Source organism: Aythya marila, assembly GCF_965140915.1.
Source record: "Aythya marila genome assembly, chromosome: Z".
NCBI lineage: Eukaryota > Metazoa > Chordata > Aves > Anseriformes > Anatidae > Aythya > Aythya marila.
This window is the reverse complement of record NC_139080.1, coordinates 27,970,040-27,987,477: the sequence shown is the minus strand read 5'-3', so window position 1 is coordinate 27,987,477 and position 17,438 is coordinate 27,970,040. Positions and strand designations below refer to the sequence as shown.

General features: G+C 38.4%; 2 protein-coding genes across 2 annotated transcripts in view; one reads left to right on the top strand and one right to left on the bottom strand.

The window, feature by feature from the left end:
- PGM5 (phosphoglucomutase 5) overlaps positions 1-9,604 on the top strand; it is an 83,542-nt gene extending 73,938 nt beyond the window's left edge. The window contains exon 11 of the mRNA XM_082783589.1: positions 8,087-9,604. Within this exon, the coding sequence (XP_082639715.1) occupies positions 8,087-8,176 (90 nt within the window). The 3' untranslated portion in view covers positions 8,177-9,604. The remainder of the gene's footprint in view (positions 1-8,086) is intronic.
- A 215-nt stretch (positions 9,605-9,819) lies between these two features.
- TMEM252 (transmembrane protein 252) lies at positions 9,820-17,107 on the bottom strand. The gene is made up of 2 exons (XM_082783590.1): positions 16,231-17,107; positions 9,820-15,177 (listed from the first exon to the last, which is right to left on the bottom strand). Exons 1-2 carry the CDS (start codon positions 16,575-16,577, stop codon positions 14,919-14,921), a joined length of 606 nt encoding a protein of 201 aa, XP_082639716.1. The 5' UTR covers positions 16,578-17,107; the 3' UTR covers positions 9,820-14,918.
- Between the last annotated feature and the right edge of the window lie 331 nt (positions 17,108-17,438).

The window sequence follows — 17,438 nt, the reverse complement described above, 5'->3', positions numbered from 1 at the left end:
TGGAGTCACCATCCCTGGAAGTCTTCAAAAGACATTTAGATGTAGAGCTTAGGGATATGGTTTAGTGGGGACTGCTAGCGTTAGGTCAGAGGTTGGACTCGATGATCTTGAGGTCTCTTCCAACCTAGAAATTCTGTGATTCTGTAAGAAATGCCCTTCATAAGCAAGGTGGCTATCCACAGGGTGTGATTGAAAACATTCCCATGTTTAGTATAAATTGTTTCTCTAAATGTGAATGAAATCACCCATATTTAGTACATCTGCACCATTACAATTGAATTTATTTTTCTTTGTAATTTTAAAAGTCAAATAATGGGAATTTGGGAAAACTTCTCAAAAAAAAAAAAAAAAGAAACCTCTTCTGTGAACTTTTTCTCAGTTCTTATTGTGAAAGTAGGATATGATTTATGCCATAAAATCAACAAGCTTGTTAAACTTTTAGGACAGCTCAGTAGCCTTACTTATTCAGCCAAGTATAATGATTCTGTGTGCGAAATGTTAGAAGATTGTGCATGAAAAAGTTTTATATGCTTTTCTTGGTGTGTTTGTTCATATCTTCTGAATGAAGGCAGGGGGCAGACCTAGTTACCTCACATTTCATCTGATTTCTTGGGTAGACAAATTTGCAATTTGGACAGACTAGAATATTCAGTTCTAGGTGTAGAATCAGCAGTAAATAGAAATGCTTGTGATGTTTTAGCATAACCTTGTATATACATGGTATATAGCTAACCAGTCATAGCATTGCTTGAATGTCTTTGTTCTCATTCCACTGTGACTCTTTTTCCCTCATTTGCAGTACCTATCATTTGCTTGTGGAGCAGCCATTGCTGCATAAGAAGCAAGGGTGCTGTATGAGCAACACTTGTCCGGAATACAATTTGAAAAAAGGGTATTGTATCTTGATGATATCAAGTTGAATCTTGAATCTTGATGATATCAAGATTCAACTTGATATCATCAAGATTCAACTAATTGGAGAGTGCCAGAATGTGTTTGGTTTCAAAACCTGACATACTCTGAAGTACTGTTTAGGATGCTTGAACTTGTGACTTTTGTTTGGCACAATTTTTGCACCATGGGGCCACTTTAATGACTTGTGCTCAAGTGAGGCTTTCTTCATACCTCATTGTGCTTCAATTCTATCTATGTCTCCACGACTCTCAGACTAAGAGCTGATTTTCAGGTCTCATGGCCTGTAAGTGTTTACTTTCCACCCTCAGAGCTTCTGTAAGAGCATTCTTGTAACTAGAGAGAAGCAAGGCTCATAAGGGCCTTTTGTTCCAATTCATGTGTGGGCCAAACAGTAGCTATTAATGAATGTAAGGGTCACCCAAATGTTATTTTAGTAGCATCTTCATACAATTAATTGGTTAATACTTTCCACCTTGGAACAAATAAAGCATAGCCAACTGCTTGATCAACAACATAAAAGTCCAAGGGAAAGTAGTAAAACATGCTAGTGATTAGAAGTCCAAAGTCATGGGTAAGTGTGAATAGCTGTGGTCACTGCCTGCTCTATGATCAGTTCAAGGAAATTGGCAGGAGCAGCTTTATGATCACCTGGGAATTAAGGAGTGGTTACTCCATTTCCATGACTAGTTCAGTTCCTCCTACAAGCCAGTATCAACAGGAATAAAAATCAGGAGTGATTAATGGTAAATGACTATCAAGTTCTGTGCAAAAGTACATTAAAAGCAATTTGCTGTCAGCATTTTAAAATCACAGTTTATAATTATGATGGCATCTGGTTCTATGCGGGCTAAAACCAAGTATTTAAAACAATGCCCAACACTTTTCTAAAATGTGAATGCTCACCTTAAAATGGAATAACAGTCTGTTGCTGCTTCTTATCACTGGTGATGCACTACATCACTGTACATTAGAAGGCTGCTTTCTAGCTACCTTGGAACATATTCTTAAAAAAGATGATTTCGTGGGCTGTCATCAGTCAAATAGGCATTCAACTAACAATTTCTGGAGTTTTATTGCTTTATAATACACAACAAACTTCTTTATGTAAAGTCTTGGACCTTTATGCATTGGAATAGTTCTTTGTATAAATTTAATAGAGTTAATAGCTATGCTAAATCAAACACAGATGAAAAATCTAGAGATGAATAGATGAATGGGCACAAAGAATTAAAATATGAGGTTTTTGACCTTTAAATTCATTTATAGCTTTGCTTTACAGATCAACTAGTTGTTCCCGATTTATGGATCCCAACAGATGGTTAATATCTACTTGTCCTTTTTCTAGCCACCTGGATACATTATTGAACTTGGATAAAATCCAAACAGGAAGATTCATATACAAAGACCAAAAATGAAATGACTCATTATGCAGAATTGCTTTCAGTTGTTTTATTCGTGAAAACAGTGTTCTCTCCAACAACATGATTTTGCTGTTGTTGCAGGCTAAACATCTCGGAAGGAGTGTAGTGAATAATTTGGATTGTTCTATGTATTAACTAACCAGCTTTGTTTACAGTATGTTATTATTCATTACTTGAATTGCAATAGAAATAAATAGGTGTTGTCATACATCCATTCAGTCCATATGAAGTACTCCTTAACTGGGATACAGTGAATCACAAATGCTACAATTACTATAGCCAGAGTCTGTTGAATTAGGTGCAAGTTACCTAAAGAATCAGTAGATTAACAGCAACCACACAGTGATTTTGGAGCAAGAGTTGTTTCATTGTGCTTTGTCCAAAAAGACATGCCAACTAAAAAAGTCATTGACATAAAAAGTTTCTTCACCATCAAAGACTGAATTTCTGAAAAAATTTTTGAATAGCAAATAGGAGAGGAAAACAGAAACTCATTTTCAGGTGGACCTTTGTAAGGACCTATATAAAAAAATTGGGATTATGTATGATTATATATATGTGGTGATTGTATAAAGGGATTGTTTATCACTCAGAAACCTAAGTTTGTCTCAGAGCATGGAACTGGAATCAATAACGTGGAAGCCCTTTTGCTCAATATTATTTAACAGAGATAAATTGAAAAGTTTCTATATGGTTCTATCAAAATGTTCTTAACAACGCCTTTGCACAAGTGCAGTTTACTAGAGAGTTATTGCCTCTTCATTTATTTTTGAAGCATTGGGTCTTTTAACATGCCTCTGGTTGGCTATTAAATGTACAGTATGGGTCAAAGAGTTCATATAAAGTTTTGCTTTTACTGTTCATAGATTTTCTTTGAAGGAATGTGGGAAGTGGAGATTTCTATCAGTTTGATCAAAATTCTTTGTGTATGCTATTCAAATAATTTAACGTCAAGTTCTGCCTGAAGCTTTAGAGTGAACAACATTCACTCTAAGTTGGAACTAGAAGGGGTAGTTTGTTTTCATGTTATCTTGGAAAAATAAATCATGTGATAGTAATAATAAAATATTTCCTGAATCAAGGAAATGAGTTCATTAAACCTAAGCTTCAATCTGAGCTCTTTGGATATGCTAGAAAAGAACCGATCTGTTGCAAACATACATATTTCCAAGCACCACTCAGGATACGTTTTCCTCCTGTCTTTTTCATGCCTCATGCATGCCCTCCTCTACTGCCCGGGGCAGAACAGCTGGCCTCTTGGCCCTTTCTGTTGCTTTATTTGAGTTAGCAAGCAGTAGTTAGTAGTCAGTAGAAGTAGTTAGTTAGAGATGGCAGTTCCCTTTTCCCATATCACATGTAGCTTCATTGTAATGAGATGACCACGACCAGTGCTGTGGATGTTAGAGACCCAGTCAGCCTGTTCCATGATTAACCAGGTTATCCACATTGCTTAGATCTTCTAAGAATGGTGGCTGTAGCATAAACTTTTCCAAATAATTCTGCTTTTTTTTTGCAATACAAGACCCAACAGCTATCTGTCCACCAGGCAGGCATTCTGAGATGAGCTGTGTATTTACCCCATATGCAGGATATACAATATGGTGCCAGGCTATGTGGTTAGTGCTGAGTGCTTGCTAATGCTGAGCTCACTTTGCAGCTGTTTTAGTCCATTCCATATGTCTCTTCCGTCACTTAAGTGTTGCTTTGTAAGCATATTGGTTTGATTTTCAAAATACATTACAGCCAAAGGAAAAGATCCTTCTGGCAAGTAAGGCCATCAAAACATGTTTGGGGGATTCCCCACTCTCTTCTGCCTTTCTTTTTCTCTTCCCTAAGTTCAAGTAAGACTGATTTTGCTGCCCCAGGTTGAAAAGGGGTAACAGCAGCTGTAAGCAGTCACATGAAACAAGGGAAATGACATGGGAGCAGGGACAGGTGAAAAAGGAAGGAGTTATTTCATAATTCCTCTGTGTCCTTGTTCTTGGACTTAGAGCTATTTCAGTTACCCTGATCTCTGAGCTGTCTTCTGTATAATGTGTAACTGATGAGAAGGACTTAGAATGAATTTAAGTGTTATAAGTAAAAAGGATTCCTATGAAGCTTCAAGGTTTACCATAATTTATAAAACAATAACAGCAACACCTAGCAAGAACAGCTTTTGGTGACTTCAAAACAATCTGCAAGCATGTTTTTCTGAATGCTACCTTGAGGAATTAGAAAACTACTTTAATTGATATCAAATCTGATAGACAAGCAGCTGAAGAGGTAGAATTTTGGATTTGACAGCAGTTTTTAGAAAGGGAGAATGCAAAGATGGAAAACACTTGGCACATCTGCTATCTTGGCAGAGCTCCAAATGTTAAACTATAGCCCTTCTTTGATGACTTCATACTGTACTGACTTGTTTAAATCTCTTTAATTTTGAGGCATTAAAAATTGTTCCAGGAAAGTGAATTCTTTTTGTGCCAGTTCTGCTTAGAAATCTGTAGCAAGGCATGAGCATTTGTTTTGAAATAATTACTGTCCAGAGTGTCCTTTTGGTTATTAGTAATTCAGGTGCCTAAATGCTTATACATGTATACCATGTAATAGTCACACAAGGATTAGCTGATTGATGCTGGATCTTTGCCTCCAGCAGGGCATTCTTTTAATGAGTGGCTAATTCAAGTGGCTTTCCATTATCTCTCTCTGTGGTCCCAGAATATAAGGAACAAATGGGATAGTGCTTCATGTTTTACAAATGCCAATATGTAAACAAATAACTCTACCCCATGTTTTTATTATTACACCTTGCTTATTTGCTTGGGTACGTTTAAAGCTGAGAGAGCCCAAAATAATGCTGATAGACATGATGCTGTGTGCAAAATGCAGATCAATGCAGGAAGAGAAGACATAGCAAAAATTTGAGAACCATCAAAGAGAGTTGTAGTTACTTGTGTTCATTAAAATGCTTTGGGTCCTGCTGAGATTATTACCATTCTCTGAGCGTTTTCTGCTTTATTTTTCACAGATAGGTTCTGCAGAATTCTTTTAACTGATACAACTGCTCAGGCAACTTGTTTTTGAGACTTGTAGTGGATTGACAAATGTGATTTTAAGACCTTACGGAAAATGTCCATGCCTAGACTATGTAAAACTCATCTATACGTGGTTTTCCCTAGCAAGACTGAAATTCAGCACAGACTAAGCAAGAGACTTGAGAGAAAAGACTTGTGAGCTTTCCAGGCAAAGTCTGAACAGATTATGAATTTGGCATCAGAACTGCATGATTTTTTGATGAAAGTTGGCAAGTTGTAACATGTGCTACAAAGGTTTTAACAAGGTGTTTCTTGATGCTTGACCACACTGAGAAATTTTTTTGTCTAAAGCCAAAGTCCAGGCACCTGCTGACCTTTTAGCATGCAATCAGGTACACTTCAGCCCTGCCTGAGCTTTTAATAAACTAGCTGCATCATGGGACAAATCTTATCTAGTTTGACTACGAGAAAGGTAGTTGAACAGAATTTTTTTACAAGGTCACAGAGAGCTAAAATACTGCATCAGCCAAGCAGGAATAACACACCTCACACAGTCCTGCTGCTGCCTATTCCCATGCAAAATGCTTTGAATAATGTTTTGCCTTACGTTAGATAGCTGCATGTTTGAAGCATTTTCTCATATGAATAATTATCCTTAATTATCCTAGTTACTTTTTTTAAAAGGTATAACTTCTATTTGTTCTTACAAAACAAAAATTTTTTTTTTTTTTTTTTTTTTTTTCTGATTAAAGTCACTAGTTCTGCTAATTTGCAGTTCTCTTCTTAAATATTACATAGAGGATGACATGAGGATGACATTTTATACCTTACAAATAGTTTATAAAGAATAAATATGTTCTAAAGTTAGAGAGTGATTGCAATTGCAAGTTGACCTGATAACAGAAAGGTTTTAGAACTTCTCAAGTAAAATGAGCATTTGGAAAGTATTTTAAAATCAAGATCTCTTTAAGATAGTACCTTTAAGAAGTCTTTATAGGTTAATATTAACTATAAATGACTGCTGTCTGAGATTTATATTTTGCAACTGAAATGTAAACTGGTCATTGCAGAGATAAGGAGTTTTTAAAAGGCATATACAGCTCTTCTTCCTTGTTCTGCTCTGCTTTTGGTATTCCAAAAAGAATGCACTTTTTTAACATCTGCAGGATGAAGAAAGTGTAGCTAAATTAAGTATGAGAGGACAAAACTAAAATAGGCTTTTCTCTTTTGACAAGTGTGATATAAGAAACAGAATATTTTAATGGTAATTGGAACCACTTGGCAAAACAACAGCAGCTAAAATGTTTATGTAAATGGGTGTCACATAAACTGATTTGATTTTTTTTTTTTTTTTTTTTGTTCAAAGCACTGGGTAGAGCTTTGTTTTTCTTCTTGTTTCTTCAGAGTGAATTAGTTGATTGAGACATGAGAGTCAAGTAAAGCTAGTTCAGTAGGTTTTTTTGTTAAATTTTCCCATGCTTTTTAGTATAGATATGGAAGAAGGTTCTCAGGAGAGTGCCAGAGTGTTCAGATGCTTCATTCTTTCAGTTTTCCTTAATTCATGGTGCAAGAAAGAAGGAATAACATGATCCAGACCCTATACGTTGGCACATTTTACTATTTATTTCTGCATGATTTGTCCACGAGGCAAATTCATGCTCCATGTGTTAAACTGTCTAAGCAAGTTTGAGTTTAATGGGCTTGTATATTGTTTAATAATTTTTCAGTTGATAGATATCTACAAATGTGGAGGTTGTTGAATAATAACGTCAGACCACTCACACTTGTACACAAATAAGTTTGATCATCAACTCTCTTGATAATGGCATGGTTGGTGTTGTATCATGACTCTGCCTGCACACTTAGTTTGTCTCCCCACTACCATTTAACCATCTGATCATTTGCATCAATAAAGCAAATCATACTATCAGAAATTGTTAGGTGAAAAACTGATTTAAAGAATTAATTATATTAAGCTTGCAAAAAGATATCTGTTAAGCTCTTCAGAGCCACAGATTTGATTTGATTTTTAAACCTGAACGTAGTTTATTTGAGACAGGGGAAAAATGATTTTTGAGGGTCAGAAAATTAAAATCCTAGTTCAGCAATAAAATGTATTATTCTCTTAAAATATGTTTTTGTACAAAACTCAGCTCTGCCAAAACTCAGCTCTTTAACTTTCCATACCATATAATTAACTGAGAGAAGATTCAGTTGTCATTTGAAAAATTGTATTTTACTTGGTTTTCATATTGTACTATCACAGCTGTTATCTGCACTTACTCATATGGGCAGTTTCATACATAAAGCCATTTAGTAAGGTCAGTAGCCTGAAACTTGAGAGTTCATGCTGCTTCTGTGGCTTTTATCCTGTTTAATACATCACTCGTCAGAACAGAAATAATTCAACATATGTTATTTCTAAACTGTTTTGTACAGCAGATTTCAGAAGAGCTCCAAGATTCCTGTCACACTGAGACATTGCCATTTTGGTATATATACTGGTTTCTCTTTTATGCGCCTCTTAGGTATTTACAGTGTAACACTTCACTAAATGACATGATATTGTGGTGTATCAAGTACAACACAGAGTAAATGCATAAGGTTTTTTGTTATAATTGCACTTAATAATTTACTATTATATAATGTTACAGTAAAGAGGGGAATGCATAAATACAAGTTGTCTCTTGATATTTCTTCTCTATGTAATCCATTGCATTTCTTCCTCTTCAGGCTGTGCTGAGTCCTCTTATAGCAATCGCACTGAAAATATCTCAGATTCATGAGAGGACAGGGCGAAAGGGACCCACTGTCATCACCTGAAGCCACAGAGGATTGTTAAACCAGGGCCAAAGGAGGAACAGCAAGGAAGAGACGGGACCTTGCTGAAACATTTTAGCTGTTTGTGCCTTGTATGATTTTAAAACTTTTTGTGGGGATAGAGGGAGGTGGGAAGAAAAAATCAATATGATATTGAGCATATTCAGTTGCATCGATCTCCAAAGACAGTCGTGTATTGACTTCTTTGTTTTACCTGCAATATCTTTATTTCAGATAGCAATATAACCACAGAAAAGGCCTTAACTCTCAAATGTTGCCAGCAATGTTACAGAAAAGACAAACTGCTTATTTTTGAATGCTATTGTAAAGGTTGGGGGAATTTCAGTTAAGGAGAGAGGAGGAGAGGTTGCAAAGCACAGACATGTTTGGTGAATATTGTTTGTGAACCTTGTCATCTTATGGTTGCTTTATGGAGACATACAAAGCAAGTCTGGGGCTTAAGAGCTTTATATTAAACTTTGCAAAGGGTGTGTTTACTAACCTGACACCACTTCTCCTCACCAGTCTCTCCCATTGCTCACAAATACACGCTGGCAGCAGTGCTGTGTACACACTTGCACATGCTCCTAAAGAAAGGGTCATCCTATATATTTTTTTACCCTTCTTTTAAAGCATATCAATGTGACCTGTGCCTTTACATCCTCCTGAATTTTGAGACTCTTTTTTTACCTCCAGAGGGAGGCAGTTGTGCTATGGAAGCTGATTGTGTCCTTCCAGCAATATGTTGGGTGTGGAATTTTGGCTGTCTTTTGCAGTATTCCTCATGTCAGCAGATGATATTGGTGCTTACTGTTTTTGAAAGATAAACATTGAAAGTTCAGCAGTTTTTCATGAAGAAGTTATTACGGAAGTTTTTTAAGTCTTTGGAGCAGTGACATTCTACTTACCACAAAGTGGTAAGTCAATCGTGTAGTGAAGAGGAAATGAAAACAAACACTAATGAATTAAATAGAAATAACTTGTTTGATACACCAGCTGGACTCAGCTTTTGTTAGATTCTGTGTTCCAGTGGATTATGAAATAAAATGTTGGGGAGCACAAAGAGAGAAGAGATGACCTGGCATAAATCTGAGAAGGACACTGGGGATACAGACATCAGCATTTTTCTGCTTGTGAAGTGATATGGCAGTTCTAGCTACAGTACTGTTCTCTGAATAAGAACACAAACACTTTATGCATGTGACTTGTTTGAAAGCTTTGCTTCCTTGGGAACAGTGTGGTCACTTGTATCATTTGTCAAGGTGGCTTTGTGCAACTTGCCTCTTTGCAGTGTGTTTCAATTCATTGTGGTTGTCAAATTTTAGTGCAATTTATATGACATTGCAGCAAATGAAATTGTTTTGATTTCTTTCAACACTTCTGTCAAAAAATTTCTATGACACTGAGTACACAATAAAGAGGTATGCTGTATTTCTGTCTTAATATGCAATTGTTAACAAGACACACTGCACTTTCAAGCATCCTAATAAAACTGTCTTTAATACAAATATGCTATCTACTTAATTGACTCTAAACAGATGAGGCACTCATGTTTTCACAAAGCATCTCACCTTACTATTAAGCGTTCCGATAAGCCAAAAGAAATTGTAAGGCTTCAGTTCTTTTTCTACAGACCTTTTTTTGGAGAAGACCATGGCATTCTCACATACTTTGGACATCTTTTGAATGTAAGAATCGTCATCGTTAGAGAAGAATTGTTTAACTATTCTTTCAGTTTTCCTATAAATCAAAATCCTCTAGGTGTGGGCTAGTGAGTTCCTAACTGTAGTGTATTACAGGTGGTCAAGCATAGACATACTCAAGATTATGACACTTAAATTCAAATTACTGTGCTGTGTGGATGGATGTTCTGACAGGGACAGTCCAAGAACTTCTAAAATCTCTTACATGTTCTCTGAAAATGTAATCATTTTTGATCACATGGTGGTCTGATCATACTTATGCTTTTATCAGAAAGTTACTGGAGCACTAGCTGCAGTAGATGGCAGTCTGCTTTTGTGAAGGCTGCCTTTGTGAACAAAGGGTATGTTTCAAAAGTTCAGTACTGACTTTGTTCTGAAACAGTTTTGCCTCAGTACTGAAATGGAGAAAAAGACTGTGTGTGACTTGGAATAACTGTTGAGCAAAACCAGCCTAACCCCAAATCCACTCACCGCCCCTTTTTAATGATGATTGGCAATGTTGATAAAATGTAACAAATTGCTTTTCTGGGCAAGAAGATGCATAAAACTTTGTAAGGTTGAAGTACAGTGTATATCTTTAATGTCTCTGGGGAAGGACTGTAGCCATTATCTCAAAGTGTGCTGTGTTTGCTCAGGTCTTTTACTTATTCATGTAAGAGATGAATGGTTGGATGTTGTTATGAGGAAAAGGAGCAACATACATGTGTTTATACAAAGATGCAAGGCTCCTAAAACAGTATACATGTATAAATCTAGTAGAAAGAAAACTATTATTAATAATATCTGCCTTATCACAGTGTCTGAGGTTTTTGATGGAGACCTAGACCCCTCTGTTGCTATTATTGAATTAGCAGTTTTATCAGGTCTGGAAATTGCAAGGTTTCCATGTTGTTTGACTGTGATTGTGTTAGCACTGACGTACAGTAATTCAGTCTTCAAAAACAAGATTTTTTCTGTATCCATTGATAGGAAGATATACTGGCAACACAATAGAGAGGGAGGAGTTCACAGACATCAGTGAGAAAAACTATTTCAAGGTATATTAGTAGAGGGCTAACCAAGATGGGGCTTGGGTGGGTCCCATGAATAAAGAGGCAGCAGGTAGAAGGAGAGGACTAAGAAAGCACAGATTGCTGGATTCCACTGAAAACAGAGAGATGATGAAAAATGTTAATAGCACAACAATGGGCTTGAGGGATGGAAAGAGAGAGAAAGGGAATAGATACAAGGGAGCATAATTTAAGAATTATATAATAATATACAATATTAAAGAAAATTGTCTGTAATCTCATCCATTTATTGACAGTGTATTGTAGTAATTACTGTCATGATCTATGATAAATAGTCTACGGGGGGGGAAATAAAGCCAACCTTGGAACAGTATAAAATGGTGGCTGACATAACTTTAACAGTTTACAAATCACAATAGCTAAGAATGAATTACTGAAAACAATAGGAGAGTGTAGTGCACATGTGACTGGAAGCAACAGATTGTTTCGAGCAGTTTCAAGGGATGAGCACGGTCGTAGCTGTTTGCTGTACATACTACTAGCATCTGCTCTTCAGCATCATGTGGTATGAGCTAAGTCATAAAATACAAGCAGATTTACTACCTAGCACGGCTGAATGGTTGTTGCATTTTTCCTTGGGAGCAATGTAAAAGTTAGTGGCAGGATGAAAAGCACGTGGTGTTCAGAGACAACTTGGATGGCAGCAGTGCTCATTAGACTCACAGAATCATTGAGGTTGGTAGGGACTATCAAGTCCATCAGAACTAGGATCACCCACTCCACCCCTTGGCTCAGCACAGGGCCAGGAGGAGCAGGTTGCCCAGAGCTGTGTCCAGTCCAGTGTTGACTGTCTCCAAAGGAGGAGACTCCACAACCTCTCTTGGCAAGCTGTTCAAGTGTTTGACCACTGCCACAGTAAAACAGGCAAACAGAAACTTTCTTGACTGTTGTGATGGAGTTCTGTGTGTTTTAATTTGTGACTATTGCTTCATGCTGTCACCAGGCATCGCTGAGAAGAGCTCCATTTTCTTCGTCTCCCATCAGGTACTTATAAGTATCGACAAGATCCCCCTAAACTTTCTCCAGGCTGAACACTCCCAGCTCACTCAGTCTCTCTTCATAAGACAAATGCTCCAATCTCTTAATGATATTTGTGGCCTTTTTGCTGGATATACTCCAGTACGTCCATGTTTCCATTGCACTGAGGAGCCCATCTGGATCTAGCACTCCGGGATGTGTCTCATCAGTGCTGAGCAGAGAGGAAAGGTCACTAACCTTGACCTGCTGGTGATGCTTTTCCTAATGCTGCTCAGAGTGCCATTGGTCATCCTTGCTATGAGGGTGAATTACTGATGAGTGGTCAACTTGTCCATCATGACCCACAGGTCTGTAAAGCTGCATTGCAGTCCACTGGCCCCAGCATGTACTGGTGCCAGGGATCATTCTTCGCTAAAGGCAGGACTTTGAATTTCCCTTCACGGAAGTTCTTGAGGTTTCTGTCAGGCCAGTTCTCCAGCCTGTCCATTTCTGAAGGCAGGAGTGACCTTTGATCTCTTCCAGTCCTCAGGAAGCTCTCCCAGCCACCACAACCTTCTGAAAGATAACAAAGACTGGCCTTGTAAAGGCATGGCCCAACTTTTTCAGCACAGTACATACATCCCATGATCAGACAGCATTTCTTATTCCATGTGGTTACCTGTCCCTGCTTCCACCTCTTGTGCACTTCCTTTTAGTGTCTGAGTTTTTATAGGATGTAAACTGAATGTCGGACTGACTTTATCAAGGTCACTTGACACATGACACCCTCACTCCAGATGTTTTGGAAATAACATGCAGTGTTCTAGCTTTTACTGTGCTGTGCAGCTTCTCAGTAACTTTGCAAAGTCTCTACATAATGATAGAATTTTTTGTCTGCTTTTATCTATCTCAGAGACTATTTAAAAATATCTGTTTGTTTTAACACATTCCTTTTCCTCCACGTGCCTTGCATGGATTTTCCTCTCCCTGCAGTTTCTCCACATCATTTTGTCCTGATTTCCTTTCTCCTTACATCAAGTGGAGGTTTACAGGCCCTTCCCATAAGAGATGAAGTTCTTTGGAAGAAAAAATTCCTCACTTCTCTGGACTTAGCCATTATCACCACCACCAACATGGTTTGCATTTCTAATATAAATGCAAACATAATGTTAAACTTCTTATCTTGTGGCATCCGGGCATCTGGAAGCTCTTCTGATTTGCTGCTTTTGCAACCAAAAACAAGGCTCTGGTTATAGTCACTGTTGAAGGTCCAAATGGGTGAACCTCTGTAACATTTTTCTTGTATCTGGCATTACAGACTACAGCGGACTGGATGCAAGCTTTTGTCTGTGATTTTGCGGAAGGAAGGAACCATGTAGCAGAGGAAGGATGAGTCCAAGCCTGTCCTCTATCCGGTACTCTTTTTCTAACCACAAGGCCACTTTTATCAGAAACAGGATACAGGACCCTCTTTCTAGCTCTCTCAGCTCTTGAGTAAGCAGCAGTGGAAGCAACTGTGTTTAGAGACAGCTCAGAGGAATGAGCCTGAACAGATTTTCCTGCCACAACTGTCCATTCCATTTGAGGAGCTGTGGGCGTAATGAGTGTTGTCCCTGTAGCAGTTAGGATGTGTACTAAGGTTTCCTACTGTGTGGTTTTCTTGAACCATGAACACCTTGTATCTTATAGGCAAATACATGACATTGTTAGTTTTAAATACAAAATTTATTCATGAATTCAGTAGTAAAATACCTGCTATTATTACCTAGAAATAAAACAAGTAGCTTCAAAGACATATGCTACAAAAATACTCAATTACTGCAAATGTTAAACATTCCAGACAAAAGCTCAGGAGTTAATACATTTTGCAAGTCAGCTAATGTTATAAAAACACAGATGAGGACTTTCAGCCAAAACTCCTTGTGAGGCAGAAGACATTTTAAGATTGATAGCAGCACAAAGCTCCATCACTAGCACCCACCTAGCAGCATAGGAAATGACTTGTATTACCTGTGAGGTTGACTTTTCTAAGATACAGTGCAACAGTTTCTATCTCAAGACTACCTCTGTTGTTTGAGAGGCAGAAAAACATTAGGACTTTTTATGAAAATGGCAATTGCTAGTTGGGCTTTTCATTTCTGGCCATTTAAAAAAAATAGTAAGCAGTGGGATCTTTATTTATTTATTTATGTATTTATTTATTTTCCTGTTGAGTATGATTCTCAATGGAGCAACACAGTATATCATTTGATTTTGTAAGTTTAGTAGTCTTGCATGCATAGTTCTGTATCAGGCTGAAAATATCAGACATCAGAGATTCATCAGCAAAGCCCATTGTGCCTTTTGGGTAGAACTGCTTTGGTATCAAGCTTTAAAACGGCACTGTTATTAAAACGGCACTGTTATGAAACCGACAGATGATTTCCAACTGACCTTTACAGGGACAAACTCTGGCTCTCAGACCCATTTACTGTTACATTTCTTCCCAAAGAATCTGCAATTTCACGCAGCATTTTAAGGCACAGATCATCAGAGCTGCAAACCCTCATGCCTAGGGGGAGGGATGGGGTCTCTCCTTGATGCACCAGGGGAGCAGCAGCCCCCAGCAGAGGCTTCCCTCAGGCTGTGCAGTAACAGTGAACACAACTCTCATGTGCACCTTATTGCCTGGTTTTCTGAATGCTGTGGACAGCTTGTTTGCTCTTATAAGCGCTGTGGCAGCTCTGAGTCCTGCAGGCAGGCCGAGTGGCCACACAGGGCATCATGCTCTGGTGTCTGTTCCCAGCTGAATGAGCACCATGACCATGACAGGAGGCACCTCCTCACTCAGCAAACCCCTGCAGGACAGAGACCCTCCTGCTGCTTTGAAACCCCTCCAAATTCACCCAAACACCAGGATGGATGGTCAGCGCTTTTCCGGGGCAGCTTTGTGGTATGGTGTCAGGCAGCACCAACACATAGCTCTGTCCAGGTTTTCCCCGCTCTCTCCAAGGTCCCTTGGCAGCTTCCACGCTGTCAGCAAACACATTCTTGTGTTGGTGCACCAGGATTTGGCTCCCTCCCTGGGCTCGAGTCCTGGCCAGCAGCCAATTCATAGGGTGGGGGCTGCTCTCCCTCGATATTTTCACTGGAGGATGCTGCACTGCACTCGCTGTACAGCGGCGGGGGGATGTTGATGACTTCTTGCTCCTTAGGAGTGGGGACTGCTGGCAACGGGAAGGTCTGCTTTGCAGGATCTGTGCTGTCCTCATAGGACGGGGGGTAGAAGTCCGGCCTGAAAACACAGCAAGCCAACATGAAGTACACTGAGGTGAAACACGATTTGTCTCAGGGAGCTTGGTGAGGTCTGCCATATTTCCAGAGTTTAGCTGAAGCTTAAGCTGTAAGTAGAAACCTAAGCAGGGCTGGATCAGTGCAATATGTAAGCACAAAAGAGCTGGGGTCATTACCTATGTCCTTCTCCAAAATCTTTTATTAAAGCACAAAATTTAGAGAAAGAAGAACCTTCACCATGCGAGTTCCCACCCCTGGCATACAGACTCTTACACACGTAAGTATTTCAGCAAGTGCCAGAGAAAAGCTTGATTCGGAAAAAAAAAATAGAAAAAAAAAAAAAAAAAAAAAAGAGGTCACTGTCTGGAGTAGGTTAAATTAGTAACTTATTTATTATTACAATAATCATTGTTTTCCACACTTTTAAAGTATGCATTGTGTGTTCCTGCTTATCTCACCAAAATGTGCCAAATGTTGTACCCTGAGTGCTTTCAGAGCACCCATTGCCAGTGTTTCTGATGTGGTTTCCACAACAGTCTGGGGAAAGTAATGTGTATGCAGTGACCCTGTTAAAAACTTTGTCAGGCCTCACACCAACCAGTTTAAGAAACTCTCTCTCTCAGAGCACCAGACTCTGCTCAGAAATAGCAGGGACAGTTATGCAAGAAAACATTAGCTGGGGCCATATGGGGAGCTTGTTGCACACACCATGGAGCAATGTGGCTGGAACAAGCACTGTGAGAACACAGCCTGCAGCAGCACATCCTGAGCTGTCTCGTGGGGTGAAACTAGAGATGCTCCCGCAGGCTCTCCACAGATGTCAATGCAGTTGCACCTGCTCTCCCCATGAACGGATTTGCACCATGCTGGGCAACCTGTCCTGTTTTCAAAAATAAGCTTTACATTATGCACTGGTGTGTATTATACAGATTGATGTCTGTTAAAAAAAAAAAAAAAAAAAAAAAAAAGCAAAGTAAAATTGCCCTCAATGGATTTTTTTTAATTATTATTATTTTGGATGAAAACTTTGTATTGTAACACATGTAACACATACCTGTCTATGGTGCTGACACGGAGGTCTCTAAGGCTGGGATTTCTCATGAAGATGCTGCTGAGGCCCCTGTATTTCATGGCTTCATGGACTGTGCTCCAGAAAACACCAGCCACGAGGAGCAAGAGCCCCACAGCTAGCAGGAAATAAACAACCAGCTTGTTGTTCCCGCATCTGCACACAGAGGAACTGGTGTAAATGCAAAGGACTCCCAGACAAATGATGGAGAAACTGAGCAAAAGCACAGAAACACGAATGAAGCAAAAAACGAACTTCATCTTTGCCCACAGACACAGCACTGAGCTCCTGTATGTTGTTTGTTTGCTGGCTGTCTCAGCTCTGCTTCTCATCTTCACGCATCAGTGTTTTATACACTTCAGGATCAATTGGCCTTTGGACAATTACAAGAAGCAGACAATTTTAAGATACTCATTAACTCTTTAAGATACTCATAATCTCTTTTGAGATTAATTTGTTATCTGAAACCTACTAACAGGAAAGAAACAGAAACTTCCAGCACCACTTCTTTGCCACTGTTATCTCTGGAGCGCTTACTGGACTGCTGCGTTCATTACATGCTACAATTTGCAGTGGTTTATACACTTTGCTGGCTTATGAAGGACAACCTCCGTATCCATCTGTCCTAATGAAGAAGAAAGCAACACAAAACTCTGCTCATAACTTCACCTTAAAAGTTTGAAGGGAAAACATACTTCTTTCATAATCATGCATTTTCATATCCCAGTGGAATTTGATCTTTTTTTTTTTTTTTTTTTGTCTTTGACAGGTTATTCAACTGCCTTGATATTTTTAGCAGTCCTTTGAAAAAAGGATAGATTTCTAGTTTGCAACCTGATATCATCAATGAATTTATCATATAAAATGAAAATAGAAAAAAACAGACTGTATAATGTAAAAAAATGACATAGGCATACAGAAAATCTCATACTTTGTTTGTAATTTAAATCATAAGATCATTCCTTTTCATTGGCTTGTCTTCTTTCTTCCATCAATTTTTATTGACTTTCTAACTGATTTTCAAAATGTTCCGTTCTTAAACCTGTACAGAAACACCTAGACTTATTTTCTGAGTATAATTAAACATCTAAAATTCATAGAGATGCTTACTGATATATATATATACATATACATGTATATGTATATATGTGTATATGTGTGTGTGTGTATATATATATATATATATATGTCAG

Bases quoted from the DNA above. Each gene is read 5' to 3' on its own strand.
- TMEM252 (XM_082783590.1), bottom strand. From the start codon at position 16,577: ATGAGAAGCAGAGCTGAGACAGCCAGCAAACAAACAACATACAGGAGC. The intron at 15,178-16,230 runs GTATGTGTTACA...CTGTGTTTTCAG, and splicing joins CGTGTCAGCACCATAGACAG to GCCGGACTTCTACCCCCCGT.